This window comes from Lissotriton vulgaris, chromosome 6, assembly GCF_964263255.1.
Source record: "Lissotriton vulgaris chromosome 6, aLisVul1.2, whole genome shotgun sequence".
Taxonomy (NCBI): domain Eukaryota; kingdom Metazoa; phylum Chordata; class Amphibia; order Caudata; family Salamandridae; genus Lissotriton; species Lissotriton vulgaris.
The window spans coordinates 1,113,190,120-1,113,214,303 of NC_141694.1; the positions used below are offsets into that span (position 1 = coordinate 1,113,190,120).

At 47.3% G+C, this 24,184-nt stretch overlaps 1 protein-coding gene across 2 annotated transcripts in view; it reads right to left on the reverse strand.

Moving 5' to 3' along the window:
• The window catches only part of LOC147708506 (eukaryotic initiation factor 4A-III), a 119,992-nt gene that overhangs the window by 67,573 nt on the left and 28,235 nt on the right, over nt 1–24,184 (reverse strand). For both annotated transcript variants that reach the window (XM_086927191.1, XM_086927192.1), the window contains one exon: nt 20,461–20,602. In XM_086927191.1, the coding sequence (XP_086783317.1) occupies nt 20,461–20,602 (142 nt within the window). The remainder of the gene's footprint in view (nt 1–20,460; nt 20,603–24,184) is intronic.

A 24,184-nucleotide genomic window follows, 5' to 3' on the forward strand; every position in this document is an offset into this window, starting at 1 on the left:
ACGTGGACTCTAGTCTAACACCCCTAAACCACTACCCATCTTTCAGTAACAATCCAAGAAAAGGATCATTAGCTATATTTTCACAGATCTGCAGCACCAACTGAACAATTATTCGAGCCAATTTTCTGGTAGCTTCATTTTATCATTTCATTAAACAAAAGGCAGTACAGAGATCTTGGCACCAAACCTCAATTCTAGGGGCATTCAGTGTTTCACAGTTTACAGTGAATGTGACTTTGGAGGAACAAAAACATAAAAGTGTTCCAATCAGATGCTCTGTATTCTCTTACACGGCCAGAGTAGCCCGGCTTTTGTAAATGGATTCTCTGCTGAAGCCCAGTAATCTATGCCTTGACATCACTCCACTATTGCGTGAGTGCACACTGGAGCAGCAATGTCTCATTGCCATTAAATGGCAGATTTGCAGTGATCTCCACTAGATCCATGAAATCCGTGATTTAGCCTGGAGAGTACAACTGGGGTTTGGTGCTATCAAGATGCCCATTACATTTGTAGATTGGCATAAGCTCCCAAGTAAAATCAACTGGCAATACCACATCATGTAGAACAACTCTTCAGTCAACTCATCTTTGTTTCAGCTTATATGTGTATGCTCTATAATACACAACAAACATAGGTTACAACTACACGTAAAACAGCAAATGTCAATTAAACACACTACCATACCAAAAACATTACTTCGATAAAATCACTAAGCAAATTTGGGATTTCCAATCATGGTCACTTAGCTCACACCGGGAGCTACTACTCAAAGTTCTTTTTGAATAAAATACAGGGAAAATGTCCTACCAGGAAAAAAATTCGGACAATTAAACATGCCGTACTGAAAAAGAAAAAAGAAAATAATCCTAGCTGCTGATGCAAAGGACATCAAGTGCAAAAAGCAAATTGAACAAAGAAGTAAATTATATACAAATGCTCTTATTGGGGGCATTTAAAAGGTAAACTGGGTCTAGTAGCATTTTAAGCAGCGCAAATATATGAAGATACCGGGTTAAAAATTAGGTTAGAATCAGTGCGCATGGAAAAAAGCATCCTTACAATGTACTAAGTTGTAACCACTAAAAAGGAGGCAGACGTAGGATCTTCTGGCCTGCAGCACGATTAAACAGAGCAATATGAAGCGGGTGAGAGATTCATAACCCCCAAACTCACAACAGGCATCTGTGCACCTTTCTTCTTTAGGCCAGGTGCAATAATACAACCTCTCTGGCAATCTGCCTAATCTAATTATAATGTACAGCGCTATTTCGATTTCTAGATACAGTTGGTCCAAACATGGTTTGTATGTAGGAAAGGGTTTAAAAGCGTATTAACAATTTGCTGCTCAAGTAGGCAATATTGTGATCCTGCAACTTCTCTAACCATATGCCCACTCATTGCAGACCTGATCTCCTGATTAGACCAGTACTCTGAGCAGCCTATAGAGTTCAAGGTGGCTGACAAGTGGTTGTACCAGGGTACCCTGGTTGACTCTGCATTTGACCAAAGCTCACACAGGATTTTCAAGTAAATACTCGGGTCAAGCTTTATCCAGATTGTGATCCAATACAAGATTGGTTGAAGCTCTATGCAATGATCAACAGAAATAAGACCCAGGTCCAGCCTGAGAGCTTCAATTGGGGTTTGAGAGATAAGATGAAGACGAAGGAATGGATTTTTAGATCCCACATTCCCACAACTTTCGTTCGGCCCCCCCAACTCAGCCACATATGTCCCAGCAGCTACGGTCTGTGCTTTATATGCCTCAAGGGTAATAAGTCTACAGCTACAATCATAGTAAAGCATGGGCATATTGGCCCAGGGTAACCTCACTTTTTAATAGTTGAGGGGACCAGTACATTCTTAAATAAAATCTGAACCCCACATATTCATAATTTTCCACACGCTCCAACAGAGTTCCATAGATTTTAAATGCATTCCTAAGCTTGGCTCGGTCGTTTAAAATCATACTTTGTTTTTACTGTATTGATCTGAAGTTTCTTACCTTTGCAGTAGTCCGCAAATCCTCTAAGAAGTTTGTGCACAGAAATTTCGGTGCGGGATAAAAGGACAGAATCATCGGTAAATAACAGGAACGTCAAAGCCCTCCGACCCTTATATTGATTGCCAAGCGAGAGGCTTTTTCTCCTCTTAGGTCGTATCTAACTGATGACGAATTTTTCTCATAGAGTTTAATTGCAGACACCAATTTCTCTGGGGACCCATGGCAGATGAGTTCTGCCGCAGCAGGTGTCGGTCGACTGTGTCAAAGGACATTTTTATATCAATGAACGTCATATACAGCCATGAGCTTTTAATAAATGTGTATTTTAACCCTCTGCTGTATAATCACATTGCTTGATCGAGTGTGCCTAGGCCTTTTCTAAAGCCTGTTTTTGAAGCGGTGATAATCTTGTTGTCCATGGCCCATTTTCCAGGAGGGTAAGTAACAATTTGTGATGGATCTTGCAAATTCTATCAAGCAGAGAGATTAGGCGGTAATTGGCAGGGTCATTTCGCGGTTCTTTCTTGTGAAGCAGTGTGATAATTGCTGCCCTCCATGAAGCAGTCGTTAGTATGAGTCCCCACAAAGAAATATCTGATTGAAAGAGATACCCTGGTACACAGTCAGGACCAAGAGATTTATGTTGCTTATGGTTGAGAATAGCTGTTCGAACATCTCCAACAGTGAATTCATCATTACAAGGCTCGGCAATAGCAGTTGCTATATTTGGAGGATAGGTTAGGATACCAGATAGATCGAATTATTGAGGGGCCTGGTGTGGGCTTGCCGGGTATGATGACGTTCCCAAACAGGCTTAATTATACATTGTTAAGAAGCATTTGTATTGAGAGTCAGATGAAATACAGGTTTCTAGATTCCTTGATATGAAGAAATGAAAGTAGACAAACATGAGTTAAAGTGACATGTCTGGTTGCCAAAATTAAATCAGTCTATAAGCCACTACCACAAGTGTGTGTTCCAAGCAATCTCAGTACCTTTCCACAGCTCTAATAAATGTTCATTCAGATACAGCAGTGGGCACAGCTATGAAGCAAGCCACAGCAGTGTCTGCGAGGGTCGGACATCCTTAAACGACTTTCTGCTCCACCACACAAGTACCTGTTTTTGGAATGTGGAGATTTTCTACTGGTTAAGATGACATACTGTTCCTGCTTTAATCTGCTCTCATATTGCGATTGCAATCTACACAATAGCATCAACATTATCCTGGGGAAAACATGATCTTAAGACAAGAAAGCTAGAGGCATCATTTAAGTGCAAGAACATCAAATAAAACCTGTTTCTATCTGCCAGCATCCTCACCCTAGCATCTGTGATGGAAAAGGTAAGCAATTAATACTAGGCAAATGGAAGCACTTCAAGATTCTGGCACCTCATTCTTTTAGCATAACTTGTTGTAAAAACTTGGAAGGATGAATGGGTGGGTGGATGTATGGATGGAAGGAACGATGAAGGATGAAAGGTGGGTGGATGAATGAATGATGAGTGGATAGATGTAAAGATGAAAGGATGGATGGATGAAGGATGGATGGATGTGTGAAAAGGTGGGTCGATGGAGGATGGATGGATGAAAGGGTGGATGGATGATGGATGTATGGATGGATAAAAGGTTGCACGGATGAATGATGGATGGATATGTGAAAAGGTGGGTGGATGAATGATGGGTGGATGGATGTAAGGGTGGCTGGATGGATGGAAGGATGAAAGGGTAGATGGATGAAGGATGGATAAAAGGTTGCATGGATGAATGATGGATGGATTTGTGAAAAGGTGGGTGAAGGGTGAATGGATGGATGAAAGGGTGGATGGATGAAGGATGGATGGAAGGATGAAAGCGTGGATGGATGTATGGATGGATAAAAGGTTACATGGATGAATGATGGATGCATGGATGGATGTGTGAAAAGGTGGGGGATGAAGGATGGGTGGATGGATGGATGGATGAAAGGGTGGGTGGATGAAGGATGGATGTATGGATGAAAGGGTGGATGTATGGATGGAATAATGAAAGGGTGGATGGATGAAGGATGGATGTATGGATGGAAGGATGAAAGGGTGGATGTATGAAGGATGGATGTATGGATAAAAGGTTGCATGGATGAATGATGGATGGTTGTATGAAAAGGTGGGTGGATGAATGATGGGTGGGTGGATAGGTAAAGGATGGCTGTATGGATGGAAGGATGAAAGTATGGATGAAGGATGAAAGGGTGGATGGATGTGTGGAAGTGTGGGTGGATGAATGATGGATGGATGTTATTAGGTCTAACAGGCGCATTTAGGTTTGTCGATAGTTGTTGATGAGGAGTACCAGTTTCTAGAATCTTTTGTCGGAAGGGGGTCCTTACGCCTAAAAAGGTTTTACAAGGGGGTCTCGGCATCAAAAAGTTTGAAGACCTCTGCCCTAGAGATACATAACACTATTTGGGCATCATCCGCATAGGAGATTACTGAAAAGCTCCTTATCAAATTCACAAGTGGAACCACATAGATATTAAATAACATGGGACTTAACGAGGACCCTTGTGGGACCCCACAACGTAATGAGAAAGGTTTTGAAGTGAAGTTTCCTAAAGAGACTGATTGCTCCCTTTCATTAACAAAGGAGCAGAGCAGATTGAGAGCTGAGCTCCCCATACCTATCTCGATCAACCGTTGTTTCTGAACCGAATGACTCCAGGTGTCAAAGGCTGCGGATGAGTCCAAAAGGACCATTGACGCCTTGCTACCTTTATCCATGATGTCCATAATCTCCTCAAACGTTACAACTAGAGCAGATTATGTGCTGTGCAATAACCTAAAGCCGAACTGGTCTCTATCCAAGATATCATTTTGATCAAAATATATTCAGAGAGAGCAATATTTAAACGTCTCTATTTCCGCAAAGATCGTCCAGAAGTTCTTTTCTTCATTTGGATTTAAAGTTTGTTTTTTGATTAGTGGAAGGATAGGTGCCTTTTCCACTCAATAGGAAATCGCAATGCCTTAATAATGATGTTGAACAGCATGGCCAACAGGTTAAAAATGCATTCTATTTCATGAAGCACATTAGGAAGGCACGGGTCCATTGGAGCCCCAGAGTTAGTAAGCTTTTTCAATTGGACAACTCGCTCCGTTGTAAGAGATGGAAAGTTGCATTAGGCTTGGTGAGTGATGTCCGATCGACTATCTACTAAGGGTGGGAAGGTGGCATTTCAACTTACATTAATGTTCATATATACTGGTTTGACGTGGTTTTGGAAAACTTTAGCTAAGTTGTCACATAGCTGTTAGTGGGGGTTAAAATACTGCCAACAGGAGGGCTGACGATCATCTGTACCACCTGGAACAGTTCCCTTGGAGATTTACTGGCTGCTAATTTTTTTTTCTGTAAAATGGCTTGTTTGGTTTTCCTTTTATCATATTTTTATACTCCTGAATGATCAATTTTATTTGGTTCCCTTCTAAGGAGTAATTACTCCAGCAAGTGCTTATTTAAAAAAAAAAAAAATCCCCCCAGAGTTCTGTATAGCATGAACTTGACCCGAAGTTATCAGCTATCAGAGCGCTTTACTTGGCACCAGTAAGTTACATGAGGAACATTAATTTCTTGGTCTCGCCTAGCGTCGCAGCGCATGAGCTGCTCGCTCTGCGAGATCTATTGTCGTTGGGTTGCTTTGGAAGTGGAGTCGAAGCTCCACCCATGCTTTTGATTGGCACGCATCATTCTTTATGGTAAACGCTGGCATCCGATTGATGGTGAGGCTTTTTGATGACCGCCCTGTCTCCCTTAGGCACCGCCCACCCAGAATGGACTAGTCGCCTGTTGCTCGTCATGCGCGCAGTGGGTAGGTCGGTATTTGTTATATAAATACACTTATGTTTACACATCGCCTGACCACGGTCCTTCCTGGTTTACCCCAGACTCTTCCGGTATGTTCCTGTTTCTGTCTTTTGATAGAAGTCACTTCCGGTGGGGTTTCCTTTTTGCGTTCCCCTTCCAGTTGTTCTTTCGGTGATCTGTTATTGTTCCTCTTCTGGGTCTAAAGATAGTTTCCTGCTTCTCCATCCTGGGGGCGGATGGCGGCTCGGGCAGTACTGCTGCTGCTCCTTCTGGGGGTGGCCGGCACCTCCCACAGGGACACGGAGCCCATGTACCGGGACTGTGTGAGCCAGTGTGACCAAAGCAACTGCACAGGGGCCCATGGGCGGCAGTGGAAGGAGCAGCAGCCCTTCTAGATGAACCAGACGGGTGAGTGGGGCGAAGGGGGCAGATGGAATTGTGACTCTGTGGGCATACATATTATATATTTTCTTACTAAGGAAAGTCTGTGCATTTTTGTCACTTCCGCAGTATTCAATGCCTTTCTACATCAGTTCTTGAGAGAAATTCGATACATTGTTTTTCTTTTAGTTCTGTGATACTCCGATCTTTGCCCCTGCTGCCATCTTCCTGTTCCTTCACTAGTTTTAGGGTGACAGAATCTTGCCCTGTTCGAATGGAATGACCCTTTCTGAAAGGTCAGTGTGACTGAAAAGTAATGCAAATGCTACTTACCAGTATGCATCTGTTCTTGGCATGTAGGGCTGCTGACATTCATATCTGTGCATAGTCCGCCACCTAGTGTTGGGTCCGGATGATTGCACATTGTTGTCCTGGAAGAGTCTTCGAAGTATCACGAGATAGGTGGCTCCTCCCCTGGACTACAGTGCGCATGGGCATCGCCTCCATCCCCAGATTGTTTTTAGCCATTGGCAGAGATGGAGTGAAGAAAGTGAGTGATGACCATGCTATGAGCATATGTGTAAATGAATAAATACTGCAGCTGCTACAGGCGCCGGGGAGGAGGGTGGGCGATATGAATGTCAGCAGCCCTACATGCCAAGAACAGATGCATACTGGTAAGTAGCATTTGCAGTTCGAGGCATGTGGGCTGCTGAATTCATATCTGTGCATAGAATACATAGCAGTCCCTCCATTAGCGGCGGTCGCCCGTGCCAGCTGCAGCAGTTTGAAAAAGCGTTTTTAGAACAGCCTGACCAACAGCTGCCTGCTGTTTGGAATGCACGTCTACACAGTAGTGCTTAGTGAAAGTATGTGTGGTAGACCATGTGGCTGCTCTACAGATGTCTTCTAAGGGAATGTTACCTAGGAAGGCCATAGAGGCCCCCAACTTCCTAGTGGAGTGGGCCCTTGGTGGGATAGTGAGAGTGCGCTTAGCTTTAGCATAACAGATCTGAATGCATTTTACTATCCATCTAGCAATCCCCGCTTTGGAGATTGCATTTCCCTTGTGTTGTGTGGCAAAAGCAACAAAGAGTTGTTTGGTTTTGCGGAAATCTTTTGTCCTGTCCACATAGTACATCAAGGCCCTTTTCACATCAAGAGTGTGGAGCATACGCTCCGCCAGCGTCTCTGGGTTTTGGAAAAACACCGGCAATTCAATTGTTTGGTTCATGTGGAACTGTGAGACCACTTTGGGTAAGAATTTAGGGTTAGTGCGGAGCACCACCCTGTTAGCATGTACTTGGAAGAAAGGTTCTTGGATGGTGAGCGCCTGCAGCTCGCTTACCCTCCGTAGCGATGTAATTGCTACTAAGAACGCAACCTTCCAAGTAAAAACTGGAGTTCACAAGAGTGCAGTGGCTCAAAGGGAGGACCCATCAGCCTTGTAAGAACCACATTGAGGTTCCATTCTGGAGCTGGTGGAGTCCTTGGTGGAATGACCCTTTTGAGTCCTTCCAGAAAAGCCTTGATAGCAGGGACCTTAAAGAGAGACAGGTGCTGCCTATTCTGGAGGTATGCTGCCATAGCAGACAGGTGAATGCGGATGGAAGAGTACGCTAGATTACATTGATACAGGTGAAAGAGGTAACATATGATGTTCTGAATGGAAGCATCTAGCGGGTCAATGCTGTGGTCCACACAGTAGATGACAAACCTCTTCCATTTAGCCGCATAACAAGCTCTAGTAGTGGGCTTCCTTGCCTCCCGAATGATGTCCATGCAATCGGGAGGAAGATTGAGGTAGCCAAACTCTAGGACTTCAGGAGCCAGATCGCCAGGTTGAGCTGTTGCGGATCTGGGTGCTGAATGTCGCCATGGCTCTGCGTCAGAAGGCTGGGAGTGAGATGAAGCCTTTGATGCGGTACCACGGAGAGTTCCAGAAACGTGGTGTACCATGGTTGGCGAGCCCACGTTGGAGCAACCAGGATGAGCGTCATCGAGTGTTGCCTGAGCTTGCGTGCCACCAGCGGTATCAGAGGTGCTGGGGGAAAAGCGTACGCAAATCTGCCTGACCAGTTCATCCACATCGCATTGCCCTGTGATTGGGGGTGTGGGAACCTGGCGGCGAAGCTTTGGCATTTTGCGTTCTCCTTTGTGGCGAACAGGTCTATCTCTGGATGACCCCACTTTTGGAAGTACGGTTGGAGTACTGATGGATGTATCTCCCACTCGTGCATCTGATGGCTGTGTCTGCTGAGCAGATCCGCCATTTGATTGTCCTTGCCCGGGAGATGCTCTGCCATGAGGAAGATGTTTCTCTGAATGGCCCACTTCCACATGCTCTGAGCCAGATGAGACAGCTGTGGAGAGTGTGTACCTCCCTGCTTCTGGATGTAGTACATTGCCGTCATGTTGTCCGTCCGGATCAACACGACCTTGTTGCACAGATGTACTTTGAACGCCTTTAAGGCCATGAAGATTGCCATCAGTTCCAACACATTGATGTGCATCTTCCTTTGCTGAAGTGTCCATAGTCCCTGCACAGTGTAGTGGAGTACATGCGCTCCCCATCCCTGGAGAGAGGCGTCCGTCGTCAGGATGATCTGTGGGACAGGCTCTTGGAATGGTCGGCCCTTGCAAAGGTTTTGTGGATTCCACCAATGCAGAGAGTTGTACGCCCGACCGCTCACCAACACTAGGTCTGTCAGTTGCCCATGAGCCTGAGTCCACTGACGTGCAAGGCACTCCTGAAGCGGACGCATATGTAGTCTCGCGTGCGGGACAATGGAGATGCAGGAGGCCATCATGCCTATCAACTGCATGAACACCCTCGCTGGAAGCGAGTGTTGGGGTCTGAATCGTAGGATCAGCGCCTGGATACTGGCGATTCTCACTGAATTCGGCTGCGCAGTGGCTGCCAGAGTGTCGATCGTCGCGCCCAGATACTGTCGCACGTGGGCGGGCTGGAGATGGGACTTCGGGTAGTTCAGAGAGAATCCCAGATCGTGCAGGAGGTGAATGGTGCGTGACACGTGGTCTACGCACTGCTGTTCCGTCTTTGCCTGAATAAGCCAGTCGTCTAGGTATGGAAAGACATGGACGTGCTGGCGACGGAGATGCGCCGCCACAGTCGCTAGGCACTTTGTAAATACTCTCGGTGCCGTGGTGACCCCGAACGGCAGGACTCTGAACTGGTAATGCTGGTCTAAGATCTTGAATCTGAGATACTTTCTGTGGGAAGGATGCAGGGGAATATGAAAATAGGCATCCTTCAGATCCAGCGTTGCTAGGAAGTCCCCCTGTTGAAGCAGGGGAAGCACCTGCTGCAATGTGAGCATATGGAAGTGCTCCGAGTTGATGTACCAGTTCAGGGGCCTGAGGTCCAGGATCGGTCTGAGTGATCCGTCCTTTTTGGGGGATCAGAAAATACAGGGAGTAAACCCCCGTTCCCCGTTCTTGCAATGGAACGAGCTCTATTGCCCCTTTTTGCAGCATGACCAGAACTTCTTGCTGCAACAAGGTCAAGTGCTCGTCTGACATAGCACGGCTTCTTGGCGGTATGTCCGGTGGAATGGACGTAAGTTCCAGACAGTACCCGTACTGGATAAGAGACCTCACCCACCTGTCCGTGGTGATGGACCTCCACGCCGGCAGGAACTGCTGGAGTCTCCCCCCGACAGGTGTCGTGTGATTTGGGGGAAGTGACAAGACGTCACTGCTTGTTGGTGGTGGTGGACCTGGATGCATTGTTTCCACGTCCCCTGCCTTTGATATTGTTGCCTCTGTAGCCACCCCTGCCCTTGTTGTTGTTATACGAGGACTGGGTGTTACCCTTGTAGTATTGTGTGGATTGGGATGCCTGTCCCCTCGAGGTGCCTCTTGAATTGGAGCGGCGAAAGGAACTACCCCGAAACTGCTGACTTTGTAAAGCCCCCATAGATTTGTCAGTTTCAGTATCTTTTTTCATCTTTTCTAGGGAGGCATCCACCTCAGGGCCGAACAGATGGTCAGGATTCACTGTTTGACCCAATATTGTGGTTTGTATGTCGGGTTTGAACCCCGAAATTCGAAGCCAGGCATGACGTCTAAGTAACACACTTGTATTGATAGCCCTGGAGGCAGTGTCTGCCACATCTAGGGCACATTTGATGGATGCATTTGTAATGAGTTTACCCTCCTGAATGAGCATCTCCCCCGCCTCCTTATATTGGTCAGGCAAGTGTTGTAGGATGGCCTCTAATGTGTCATAATGGGCCCTATCATAACGTGCAAGCAGGGCTTGAGTGTTAGAGATCCTCCAGATGTTCGCTGCCTGTGCGGCAATGCGTTTGCCTGATGCCTCAAAGATCTTGGACTCTTTGTCCGGGGGAGGAGCGTCACCAGTAGTCTGCGAATTCGCCCTCTTTCGAGCGTTGGAAACCACCAGGGAGTCCAATGGCAAGTGTCCCTTAATATACGTGGGATCCGTGGGCGCCGCTTTATATTTCCTGTCGATGCGAGGATTGACCACCCGCGCCCGGGTGGGCTCCTTGAACACCTCCTGTGCATGCTTCAGCACCCCTTTCAGCATCGGTAGTGTCTTGACTTGTTTTTCGGCTACCGAGAAGGTGTCGACCAAGAAGTCTGCATCCACGGGGTCTGAGTGCAGTTCGACGTCATGGTTCGCTGCAGCTCTCTCTATTAATGCATTGAATGCCGCCGAGTCCTCTGTCGGGGACGTCTTTGCGGCGAAAAGTTGAGTGTCCTGCCCCGACTGCGGGTCGTCTGTGTCGCCTCCTGCTGTCCAGGGCACCTGCTCCTCCTCCGGATCCGAGTACGCAGGATAGTTGTACTCGGCCTCTTCCTCGTCCACATCAGGCACGGGGGAATGGGCCGGCGAGTGTTCCAGGGCTTGTGGAGACAGAGGTTCCATCAGAGCCGAAGAGTCCGCAGAGTACCTTTTGTTCTTGAGTGGAATCCTAAAAGGTTCCAAGGCCGGCTCCGACGTAATCTTTCGTTTGAGGAGCGACAATTTTCCGGTGTTGGCGTCGATGATCACCTCACGACGTTCCTCCACCGCAAGCGGCTGGAGCCGAAGCTTCGACACCACCAAGGCAGCCTTCGGCGTCAATACTTCCTGAGAGTGTCCGCTCTGCTTAGGCGCGAAGGCCTTCGGCGCCGACTTGGGAGGAAGGGTAAAACGAATGGGCGTTTGTTCCTTGGCAGGCTTTGGCGTGGGCCTAGGCACTACAGTGTCCTGGCTGGGAACCACAGTGGACTGTTGGATCCGCTTTAAGGATTCTCCCACCTTCTTTGTAAGGGAAGCCGAGGGCTGAACTGTCACGAGCGACTCTTCGTCTCCGAGAGCCCGGTCGCCGGTAGGCCTCTTCTTCGGTGCCGACGCCCCATGGCCTGGCGCACCGTCGGCGTGACGCTTCTTCGAAGCCGTCTTCGGGTCTGCGACCCCTTTCGGTGCCGACGCAGCCGCGTCGGATGCCTTCACCTTCGGCGCCGACCCAGAGGGCTTCGGGTCGGCCATTTTGGCGCGGCTCTTCTGGTCGGCCATTTTGGCGTGGCTCTTCAAGTCGGCCATTTTGGGTTTCGTGGAAGTTGACGCCTCCAGAACCTTCTTCACCAACGCCACTTTCGGTTTCGGTTTCGCATCCGAGGGTGCGAGACCAGTTGGCTTCACTTTCGGTTTCGTCTTAGAAATGTCCGTGACCGGGCCCGGAGGCGGGGACGTAGGACTCATAGTTAGATCTTGGGTAAGGCCCGAAGGCGATCCCTCGACCTGGGCCGTATGATGGGGAGTAACCCCAGAGTCTGGTTGGGGATGCTCTTCCTCCGAGCTATCACCCATCGTGGCACAAGCCAGATCGTCGTCCCCTACCTCGTCGGAGGCTTCGTCGCAGGCCTCCTCATCCGCGTCGTAGGTCTCTTCCTCGGACGCGGGGCCAGGGTCCGACCCTTGTACGTCGTCTTCTCCCTCGACCGATTCCTGGAAGATGTCATCGGGTGGGGGTGCCGAAGCCGACAATTGAGCCTGGAGCCGATTAGCCCGGCGAATCTTTAAAGTCTTCTTACTTCTAAATTTCGAACACGCCATGCAGGTGTCTTCACGGTGATCCGGTGACAAGCATGTATTGCACACGGGGTGCACGTCGAGGTGCGAATATTTAGAATGACACAGCGGACACTTCTTGAATGGAGTCCGCTCCATAGCAAAGGGTGTAGTGTAGGCCCGTCCGCGTCGAAAGCACGTGGAAGGGCAGCAAGAGATAGGAGCTGAGAGTCAGTAAGAAACCCGAACGCAACTATACCGACGCCCAGCCTAAAGACCTTTTGGTCTCAAGTAAAAAGTAGAACAACTATCGGTTCCGACAGAGGGAACCGAAACACATCCGAACCCAATGGCGGAAAAAAACAATCTGGGGATGGAGGCGATGCCCATGCGCACTGTAGTCCAGGGGAGGAGCCACCTATCTCGTGATACTTCGAAGACTCTTCCAGGACAACAATGTGCAATCATCCGGACCCAACACTAGGTGGCGGACTATGCACAGATATGAATTCAGCAGCCCACATGCCTCGAACTCATGCCCTCAGGAGCGTTCTCATGACCTCCACGATGGCATCACACTCCACTGATGTATGGATCTAACCCCAATGGGCAGAGGCAGTGTAGCGCCACTAGATGCTCTTGTAGTTCCCAGCGAGGGACACAACTGCTTCTAGAGTCATGCTGACGAGGGTGGGCAAGCAAGAAATACACATTTTTTCCAGACACTTCCATGCACTGGTCTGTTTGTTAACTCTTCTATATCTATTACACGTGGAGTGCAGTGCATGCATGTATAAAAAAAACAATTTTAAACAATCAGCCATAGCTTATTTCCAATTTCAGAGGGAACGAATAGTTTCTTACCGGTCGGTGTAGTTTTGCAGCTTGATGATCTTTCTGGATTCACTATGCTGTGCATATTCCGCGGTCTTGTGGTTGGGTCCGGATTCGTAGTCTTTTCTTTTCTTTTTTTTTTTTTTTTCGTCGCCCAGGTGGGCGTCGGCGTCACCCCTTCCTGGGTGTATTTTCGGTGACGTCGGCATGCTTCCTGCGGAAGCTCCCACCCTTGGGCGCCATCTTCAGATTCTTTTTTCCGTGTTTCTTTCGTCTCCGAAGTGATGGCAATGTTCTATGTAGGTGAAACTTCTTTTATCCGCTTTGCATATAAAGTCATTTCTCTCTTTTTTTTTTTTTTTTGACCACCTCTTTTCCAGTATAAGAATTGGCTTGGTAGTTTGGTCTGCCGTGTTCCCATGATGCACTGGGCCAGGGACAGACTAATTTGCATATAGCCAGGTTCTGAGCTGGGATGGTGCAGTGAGCTAAAAAACGGTGATGGATCAAGCCCTGATCTGTTGACTGGGTTTGAGTGTTCTGTTTAATTCAGATACTCTGTCCATCACCACCCCCTTTTCTGAATCTTTCACTCTCCAGCCTCATCTTTCTGGCGGAGGTGGGTGGGTTTGTGTAAATTGTGCAACTTAAAGTATTTTCGTAAGAGTTTTGCTGTGTGCTTAGTACTCTGTCCTCATAAAGAGTACAGGGCTGTTGTGATCTAAATAAATACACTGTTTATTTTCATAACACTTGTGTGGTGTCCTTTCACTTGGTGTTCAAGGGGTATATGTGATGGTATAACAGCTGGCTTAACACGCCCTCTAGAGTTTAGCCCGAAGACTGCTCGTATCCACGCTACTAGGATAGCTGGTCTATAAGGTTGACTTACAACCAATCACCATAAGGGTTGTTTGGACTGATACAAAGTGCTCACTAGAATAGTGAACATTATATATCAGGCCAACTTCTCACAGAGGCGAGCTTCCCTCACCAGGGCCTCTGCTCTTTTGTTGCTGGGGAACACTCTGCCCTGCAAGGTGTTGATCTGTGCCCCCAAGAAGATCTTCACTTGTTCCGGCTCCATTGATGATTTTATCCAATGGATGGAGAACCCCAGGTTTATCAGCGTTCTCGTCACTGTATGTGCGTCTTTCTTGCATTTCTGGTACGAGTTTGCTTTCACAAGCCAGTCGTCCAGGTAAAGATATACGTGTATTCCCTTCCTTCGTAGGTGCGCTGCGACTGCCGCGAGGCACTTTGTGAAGACCCTCGGTGCTGATTTTAGACCGAAGGCTAGTGTTGTGAATTGGTAGTGGCTGTCCCCGACCGTGAACCTGAGCATATGTTTGTGCCTTACGTTCATTGGTATGTGCAGGTAGGCGTCCTTGAGGTCTATCGTGACCATGAAGTCCCCAAACTGCAATTGCGGTAGCACCTCCTGCAGGGAGGTCATTTTGAATTTTTGTGTTCCTATGAATGTGTTAAGGAACCTCAGGTCCAGAATGGGTCTCATTGTCTCGTCGACCTTTGGCACGAGGAAATACGTTGAGTATATTCCCTTGTTTCTTTCTTTGAAGGGAACCCGTTCTATGGCCTCCTTTTGAAGGAGCTCTCTTGCTTCTTCCTGAAGCCACTGTAGCTGTTCGTTTGTTAGTGGCTTTCGCTTTGGTCTCCTGCTTGTTGGTCTCCCTTCCAACTCTAAGCAGTACCCGTATTGGATGGTGTTTAGAATCCATTTGTCTGATGTGATCTCTCTCCATTCCTGGAGATAATCTTCCACCCACTGGTGTTACGTGGTGGTAGTTGTCCATTGTGTCCTGACCCCTTTGTACGTGCTGCCCCCCGGGATCCTTTCTGTGGGTGGGCACACGGGTGTCTCTGAAGTCATTTAGAGGCGGGCTGCTGGCCCCCTCTTTTATGCTGTCCACGTCCATTTCCTCTACCTTGAAAGGGCTGGCCCCTAGACTGGTACTGCCAGGACTGCTTCTGTTGACTCTGTTGCGCCTGCGAGTCAGCCTGGTGCATCTGTTGGAAAGCCTGGTGTGAAGTACCTGGCTGGTTTCCACCTCTTCCGCCGGGCCTCCGTGACTGGGTGACCCTTTTGCTGCCTCTGAACTGCAAGGCTCCCATGGATCGTGCCGTTTCATTGTCTTTCTTTAGTTGACTGAGTTTCTCGTCAACTGTTGTCCCGAACAGCGTCTCGCCGTTGAAGTGTTCAAGATGCTGTGTTGCACTTCAGGCTTAAAGCCCGAGATTCTGAGCCATGCGGGTCTTCTTTCCTTGACACCCATCATCATGAGCCTGCTGGAGGTGTCTGCACCATCCAGGGCCGTCTTGAGGCAATAATTTGCTGCATTCTTCCCGTCTTCCACCAGTTTCTCGGCCTTCTGCCTGGCCTCCTGGGGTAGGTCCTTCACCAGTTTTCCTAGCTCCTCCATGATCTGGTACATGTGCCTGTTTATGAGGGCATTGGAATTAGCCATGCGCCATTGGGTTGCGGCATTCCGTTCGATCCTTCTGCCCACTAAGTCCATCCTTTTGCTCTCCTTATCAGGAGGAGGTCCAGAAGTGGTGGCCACATTAGCCCTCTTCCTTGCTGTGGCGATGGAAGTCGGCTGAGACCACGCCTCGAATGTAGGCTGGGTCCTTCGATGAATGTTTGTACTTTTTTTCGGATCTGGGAGTGACTGCCTTGCATGTTGCGGGCTCCCTGAATGCTTCCATCCCCTGGGCCAAGACGCTGTCGAGCATAGGAAGATACTGGCTCCTTGTTTGCGTGGGGAGTAATGTCTCGAGGAGAAAGTCTGCTTTCTGCTTCTCCTCGTCAAGCTTGAGCTTGAAAGCTGTTGCCGCCGACCTTATCACCGAGTTGTAAGCTCCGATGTCGTCTGGCGGCGATGGCCTCGAGGGGTATGTGTCGACTGCCTCTTCTGGGCTTACGGTGTCGACATCCAAGTAATCCTACTCCTGCGGGTCAGAGGTGGCCGACTCGGCGTCCAACCTGCTGTCCTCTTCCTCCTCATAGCTGTAAGCCTCGTAGGGATTCTCGTCCTCTTCCTGGTCGTCGACCATTTCGGTGCCAGGCTCATGTTCCTCGACCTGTTCCTCTTCCTCCTCGACCATTTCCTGCATGGGTGGCTTGGTCTTGTGGGGAATCGTGATGGCTCTCATCTTGGCGTCGAAATCCTTTTTCCGCTGCAAGATGTTTTCCATTTCGGCTTCTAGCCGCCGCTTTTTCTTTTCCATCTCGGCCGCGTTGTCCGCGCCGGATTGTTCGGCCGCTCTCTTCGGTGCCTGGCTCATCTGCAAAAGCTTCGGCGTTGAGGCCTTGGACGTCGAACTGGGTTTCGGGTCCCTGTACGGCGTCGAAGCTTTAGGGTCTTTCTCCCTCGACGTCAATCGGTCCTTTTCAGGGACGATCTTCGGCGACTTCTGCTGCTCAGCAGCTCTCGGCGTCAGGGACTCCTTCTCAGGGGATCCGCTGGGCCTGGGGGTAGCCGCGGACGTGATGTGTGTCTCTTCGTCGGCGCTTTCGGGGCCTTGCCCCCGTTTTTTCAAGACTCGGAGTCTCTCGTGTTCTTGGGGAACGACGAGTCTCCTACCTTATCAGATGTCTTCGTGTAATCGGTCTCTACGATCGTGTAGCTGTCGTCTTCGGCGGCAGCGTTGTCCTCTTCCTCAGAGGACATCCCCAGCTCGTCCAGCGATGGCGTCGGGCCTTTTCCTTTGAGGGTGGCGTGCGCTACCCTCTGGCTCTTCCTTACACGAAGGGTCTTCGGGGCGAAGACGGAGCAGGCGTTGCAGTCTTCGCTTCTTTGTTCTACCGGAAGGCAAAGGTTGCAAACCGGGTGCTGGTCTTTCTGCGCGAACTTGTGGTGGCAGTTAGGGCAGAACTTGAACGGCGTATTGTCCATCATCGAGTGTTTAGGCCTCCCTGGCCGAACGTCGACGATCGAAGTCCTCGATTAATTCTCCTTCTTTTCGCCGGGCAGTGTTCGGCGAAGTCTCTCGTAGTCTACTTCCTTCGATATCTTCTCCAATTTCAATCTTTTCCTAGTACTTTCTCCAAAAATGTCTGGAGCCCAACGGGAACGATCCAGACCCGACCGCGGAAAAAAGAATCTGAAGATGGTGCCCAAGGGTGGGAGCTTCCGCAGGAAGCATGCCGACGTCACCGGAAATACACCCAGGAAGAGGTGACGCCGACGCCCACCTGGGCGACGGAAAAAAAAAAAAAAAAAAAAAAAAAAAAAAGAAAAGACTACGAATCCTGACCCAACCACAAGACCGCGGAATATACACAGCATAGTGAATCCAGAAAGATTCACGCTGCAAAACTAATTTACTCTCCAAGGCTCAAAATATCCACATACTCTTCGTTTGTTTTTGCTCTTCTTCTTTCTTCTCTTACTACTTAAATTCTCTCACCTTTTCTCTTCCCTGTCTTTTGCTCCCGGTAACCTTTCGCTTTCCAGTCTATTGTCACTTGTTCATCCTTTCTCTTGTGGTCATGGATGTGCATGCTTTCATGTGCTCTTCTCCAATATCAGGCCTTACCCTTTCATGATTTTTTTCTCTTGCACCCTTCAGTGTTGCACAGTATCCGTGTATACTGTCTCTTGCTCTTTTTGTATTTTTACACCCTCACGTCTTAATCTCTTCTAGTCTTCTCTCTGCTGTCTTTCCTGCCTCGCCAATTTCTTCCTTTCTTTCCCACTGCTCAAGCTCCCCTTTCCTTTATTGTTGACCCCTGTTCTTTTCTCTCCCTAGTCCCCTTTTTGGTGTGTCTTGCTCTCCCTCCTTTAGCTCACCCATCATCAACCCCTTGCCTATTTCTGCATCTTTTTCTCCCGGTCTCGTGTCCTCTCACTGATGTTCTTTGCCTGAAAGGTCAGAGCTGAAATTCTCTCACCTCCCCTGTGTTGACTCTTGTTCATTTAAATGAGGATGTCCTAGGCAGGTCCAGGAGGACCAAAATCATGTCAATTTAAACAAGCATTTGCAAAGCGTCTTGCATTTACGCAAATTTAAGCTATTGGCATTGTAAATGACAATACGTTTTATTTAGGTATCAAAGACCAAAACCTAAATAAAAGGCATTGTCATTTACAATGCCAATAGCTCAGGCTCACTTAAATGCGAGACCTGTTGCTTTGCAAATGCTTGTTTTGTTAGGCACGGGGAGATTAAGTGATTTGCCCAGAATCATAGGATGTTCAGCGTCATTACAGAGGTCCGAAACCCAGATCCCCAGACTAGAGGCCGCCAGCCCTAGCCGTTAGGCCAACTCCTCTCCCCAAAAGTGATTAATTTGTAAAATATGTCCAGGCGCTCAAAGTTGTGTAGGTGGCCACACCCACGTTCCCACCCACTTCCTCCACTTGCCCCACCCACTTCATCCACTGGCTTCACCCACCTATTTCCCTTAATCCAAAGTGGTGTAGGCTAACAATTAAAGACTGGCAGAGGAGGCAGTTGCACAAGACACAATCATTTGGCAGCTCATCACTAAAAAACCACGCCCCCCACACTCAGTTAAGCACACCAATGGATGGGAACCTGCACTGCAGGAAGGTGAAACTCCGTTGACGACTGCCTGTGTAGTCTATGTAGCAGCTTTATGGTACGGCTAGGTTTGTGAGCTGTCCTGAACTGCAGCCAATTGAACCCGTAATGTGTGCCACCTTTAGCCAGTAAATGGCTTTGAAGAACTACCATAGTACATTGCGTTGTGGGTTGTCCAGTTTAACTTTATAACGTTTCAAGAATGTGTGCTGATGGCAGAAAATAATATTAGTTGAATATGCCACTCGACGCAAAAATAAAAAAAATCCACTTAAAAGTCAGCAGCTGTGGAGGAAGAACTGCATCCGTGGGCCCACACTATAAAAAGTAATTTCACACAAAAACAAGATTACCTGAACGTGCCACTCGAGGCAATTTTTGGTCGAGTGGCACGTTCAGATAGTCTTGCTTTTCTGCCATCAGCTATGTACTAGTGTTTAGTGTTAAATTTGTCTACAAAGCATTCATATTGATTATTATGCTAAATAGCGTTTTATCGTGTGGGGCACATGCCTGCAGATCTGCCTCTACTGCTGCTGAATTTTAACTTTAAAAACATTTTTTACTGCAAAAGTTTAAAGCCAGCAGCAGTACAGAAAGAGCTGCAGCCATGGGCCCCACACTATATAAAACGTTATTTAGCATAATTATACAATTCAATGTTGTAGACCAATATAACTCTGGTGAAAGGCATTACTTACCGGCACTGCGGGACAACCTTTTTATTTAATCTGCGAGGAAGGAGGTCTGCTGCATGACACGCTGATTGCCTCCGTAGCCAGACAATGATTAACTCTTCAGCAACGCAGTATGCTGGGCGGGCCGCAGGTGAAAACAGTACTCATTGGTCCGATTCGGGGCACAAACTTCATGATTCGCCAAGGAAGGACGGGGCGAGGATAATATATTTTGCAATCGTTTATTGGTAGTGCATTATGCTAACGCGCTAATAATGAATGACTGCAAAATGGAAATAGGGTGTGACTGTGTTGGTGATCTACGCTGAGGCAGGGACCCAGCCCAGGCAGTTTCCGTTTTGGGCGTCAATTTGATGTGTGGGGCTCACATTCAGGCGGGCGACAGAGCCGCTGCATTCAATTTGAAATATTTTACCCACACATGCATTGATGTGCGATATACGCACTTCACATGGGGGGGGAATCCGGAACGGTGGCACCTACTCCGAGAATGATTATTACTTACACTGCATGTGGACTAGGCTATAGAAATAAGAAGAAATAAGTGCCGGTTCTAAGCACCAGAAAGCACTGGCACAAATTAAGCACTGATCTCCACTAGACTTTTTCTGGTCATTGGCAGATCTTTTTCAAATCCCTTATTTGGAAGAATACGAGGTCTGTGGTTTTTATCTATCTTGATGGAGGCCAGTTTTCTTTTTTTTACTGCATCTTTTATCTGATTGAAATAACTGGAGGCAGCTTAATTTGCATCACAGAACAATGAAAGTTGAGAGGCCTCAAAGATTCCATTCAACTTGCTCCTAATTATTTTTTCCAGGAGCTCGCCGTTTTTTCCTTGCGAATCATTTACCAATAATTTATTTAGATTGATATTAAGACTAAATTGCATAGGCATGTGATCAGGAGGATGTCCTTCACTTGTAACTGGATGACTGGAAAAGATTCAGTCCTGGGTATAGCCTGCAATGCGTATCAGGGAATTCACCAACTGTTTTAAATCGAAACCAATCAGATTGTCAGTAAGTGCGTTGGATTCTTTATTGGCTGGATTTGTAGGAGCACCTTTCAAAACATCACATACCGTTTCACCAAGATGCGGATGGGATCAGTCATAAACTTGTTGGTCATCTCCAGGATTTCATGAGGCAGTGTGGCACTGATCAGACAAACCTGTGTTGCGGGTGGTAAATATCGATATACGTCATAAATCTGTTCTTTGAAACCTAATAAAGCGGGAGAAATATAATGATTAATTGGCAAAGACTACAGAATGCTGATAAATGTTTTGTGTCACAGAAGAATGAAATAAAATATTTCTTAGAACACAAGAGATGAACTAACATTTTCAGTTTCAGTTTATGATCACACTTATCTGGTCTGTGTGTGTAATTGTGTACCAGAGCCAGACGTAGCTCACCATTAAGCATGACATCCTTCATGGTTTACGTATAAATATGACCCTGGAATAATGTGCATCCATCCATTTCAAAAGCTAGTCTTAAGTCCATGCTAGAATCTCACAAAGAAATTTCCAGCAGGTTAGATGGCTAAGCCAAAGTGTTGGAATTGCAATTGTCATCATTAGCCACATACCTTTTATGCAGCAGCGACAAACAGTTTTGCACAGCTGTTAACCATCAAAAACAAGGAGTCCTAATCCAAAAATCTTCTAAAAAATTATACAAACAGTATGAATTAAAGAATAGGATATCTACACCAAAATCAAGGTGCAAGTCACAGAGGAAGGCCATGTTAAGCACACTCTTCAAACAAAGAACCAATTATCGAGTAAATAATCCAATGCCACAACTACCTCAATAGATTAAACTATATTTCCATAAAGTGCCCCCTGCTAACAACAGGAGAGTGTCACCATGAATCTCCTGTAAACATACATAACCTGTTCTCAAATCAAGATGCCACATCCTATGGCAGCAGCAGGAGACCTCTATTAAATCAGAGGGATGCTCCTGGAGTTTCGACTTTAATGCACCACACCGAAAGACCCAAATCGCATTGCTAAACTGCTGTGCTAACAGCAGGAAAGGGTTGGCCACAGTAGATTGACATGTACTAACTTGCACTATTCTGTTTATTTCATCTTGAAAGGCTACCCAACGGTGAAGAAAATTTAGGAAGGAAACGTGAAATAATTGGTATAATGCAACACTGTCAATAATAATTGGTATAATGCAACACTGTTTCAATAAAAAGGGGAATATTTAAGGTACGTGAAAATAAGTTGTCCTACTTTGTTATGAAACAAGCATTGGAAATGCAATAGGTCTCGCAGTAGTAAAGTTTGAGCTATAGGTGTTATTTATTTTTTTGTTTTTTATTTATGTGTTGTTTTTTCGAAATAGCTAAATTAATAGCTTTCTTCTTTACAAAGCCAATAGTTATAATTTTTGTAAATGTGACACCTCTAGCATTTGTAAAGCAACATGTTTTGTAATAACGGGACTTATGTGACTTATATGTATTGATATAAAAAAATCAATGGCTTTAAAAAACAATTAATAATTAATACGTAAATCAAATGGATTTTATTTTATATTGGCAATAGCTTAAAGTTTATTAAATATATTTAGTGAAGATGCTGTGGTTGCGCTGGGTGAGGGAGGGTGAGGGTGAGGGGTTGAGGGTGAGGGGTTGAGGGTGAGTGAGGGTGAGGGTGAGGGGTTGAGGGTGAGGGGTTGAGGGTGAGGGGTTGAGGGTGAGGGGGTTGAGGGTGAGTGAGGGTGAGTGGGAGTGAGTGGGGGTGAGTGGGGGTGAGTGGGGGTGAGTGGGGGTGAGTGGGAGTGAGTGGGGGTGAGTGGGGGTGAGTGGGGGTGAGTGGGGGTGAGTGGTTGAGGGTGAGTGGTTGAGGGTGAGGGAGGGTGAGGGAGGGTGAGGGGTTGAGGGTGAGTGAGGGTGAGTGAGGGTGAGTGAGGGTGGGTGAGGGTGGGTGAGGGTGGGTGAGGGTGAGTGAGGGTGAGTGAGGGTGAGTGAGGGTGAGTGAGGGTGAGTGAGGGTGAGTGAGGGTGAGTGAGGGTGAGTGAGGGTGAGTGAGGGTGAGTGAGGGTGAGTGAGGGTGAGTGAGGGTGAGTGAGGGTGAGTGAGGGTGAGTGAGGGTGAGTGAGGGTGAGTGAGGGTGAGTGAGGGTGAGTGAGGGTGAGTGAGGGGTTGAGGGTGGGTGAGTGAGGGGTTGAGGGTGGGTGAGGGGTTGAGGGTGAGTGAGGGTGGGTGAGGGGTTGAGGGTGAGTGAGGGTGAGTAAGGGTGAGTGAGGGTGAGTGAGGGTGAGTGAGGGTGAGGGTGAGTGAGGGTGAGGGTGAGTGAGGGTGAGGGGTTGAGGGTGAGGGGTTGCGGGTGGGTGAGGGTGAGTGAGGGTGAGGGATTGAGGGTGAGGGGTTGAGGGTGAGTGAGGGTGAGGGTGAGGGTGAGTGAGGGTGAGGGTGAGTGAGGGTGAGTGAGGGTGAGGGGTTGAGGGTGAGTGAGGGTATTGCTACGAGCTTTACAATTCCCTGCATTGTATTCACTTAAAAAATTGTTTTCGCATCTGGTCCCTCCGTAATTAAGAAAAAAAATCCATCCATCCTCCTCTTTTTATTTTGTACAGTTTTATAGAGCGTGAACTTGACCCAAGGGTATTGAAGCACTTTAAAGGTCACATTAATTGGGGAGATGAAGTGATTTGCAGTGACAGGATGTTAAGCCGACTCCAGCACTTCAATCGGTCCCCAGTTAGAAAGTCGGCAGCTCCTGCAATAACCACTCCCTGTCCTCTACATGGAACATCACCTTAGTGGTTTAAAGTAAATGTTAGGCCTCAGCCTTTGCTTTCAAAGAGCATATAAAGCCCCCTTCTGGTGCAAGCGGAAGGTTTGCTTTTAACACCAAAGGTGTTCAAACAGAGCCGAGATCCGTACACGTTTCTTGGTACTGCTGTGGTGGCTGTTTGGCAGCTGAATATTTTAGAAAATCTGGCATTTACTTACGTACGTTCGGCTCGAGTGCAGAGTTGGGTCCCAGGTGACGAGCTGGGAAAGGGTGTTGCTGGCTTGCAGCCTCTGAAGTGATTGACAGGCAGTCCCAGGAATGCAGGGCTTAGGCCCTAGATGCCCGGGACTGCTTGTAAATATGACACTTCTAAGCGTCATAAATGGGAGGTCTCTTTAGACCCAGATAATTGAAGTCCAGGGCCAGAATTTGGTCAGCCCTTAGCCTGCATAGTGATTGAAAAAACATAAAAGGATACTGCTGTTTGGCACATGTTCACTGGAGCATGTCCCTCTCAAGATTGCTTGACTCTATTCTCAGAAGGAAGAGAGGCAGTCAGGCATTGAGGGCACCACTCTGCACAGGCTTAAAGCCCTTATTCTATTAAAAAAGAACTAATATGGATAGTAATTGCTCTTGACAATTCCCATCCATATAGCTTGCAAATCTTGGTGGGCGGTGCCCTGGTGCCCTCTACTGGCAGCCACTGCTGCCCGTTTCAATGCAGAAAGTAACCAGTAGATTTCAGTCCAACTCTATTCTACAGAAACAGGACGGACGCGTGTGTAAACAGTTATAAAAGTCGAAGAAATATTCGGCACGTAAAGGCTAATAATTAATTAATGTTCTAAGAATAATGTTAATTAGAATTTGAGGAAACTGAGATGAGAAGTTTTACGGATATGTAATACTTGTGGAAAAGATTTTCTACCAAATGCCATTCATGATAAAAGCAGATATTTTTCTCATCTTTTGAAAAGCTCATTGGTATTTTCGTCCAACATCCAGAAGATTAATTCAAATGAGTTAGAGATCTTATCAAAAA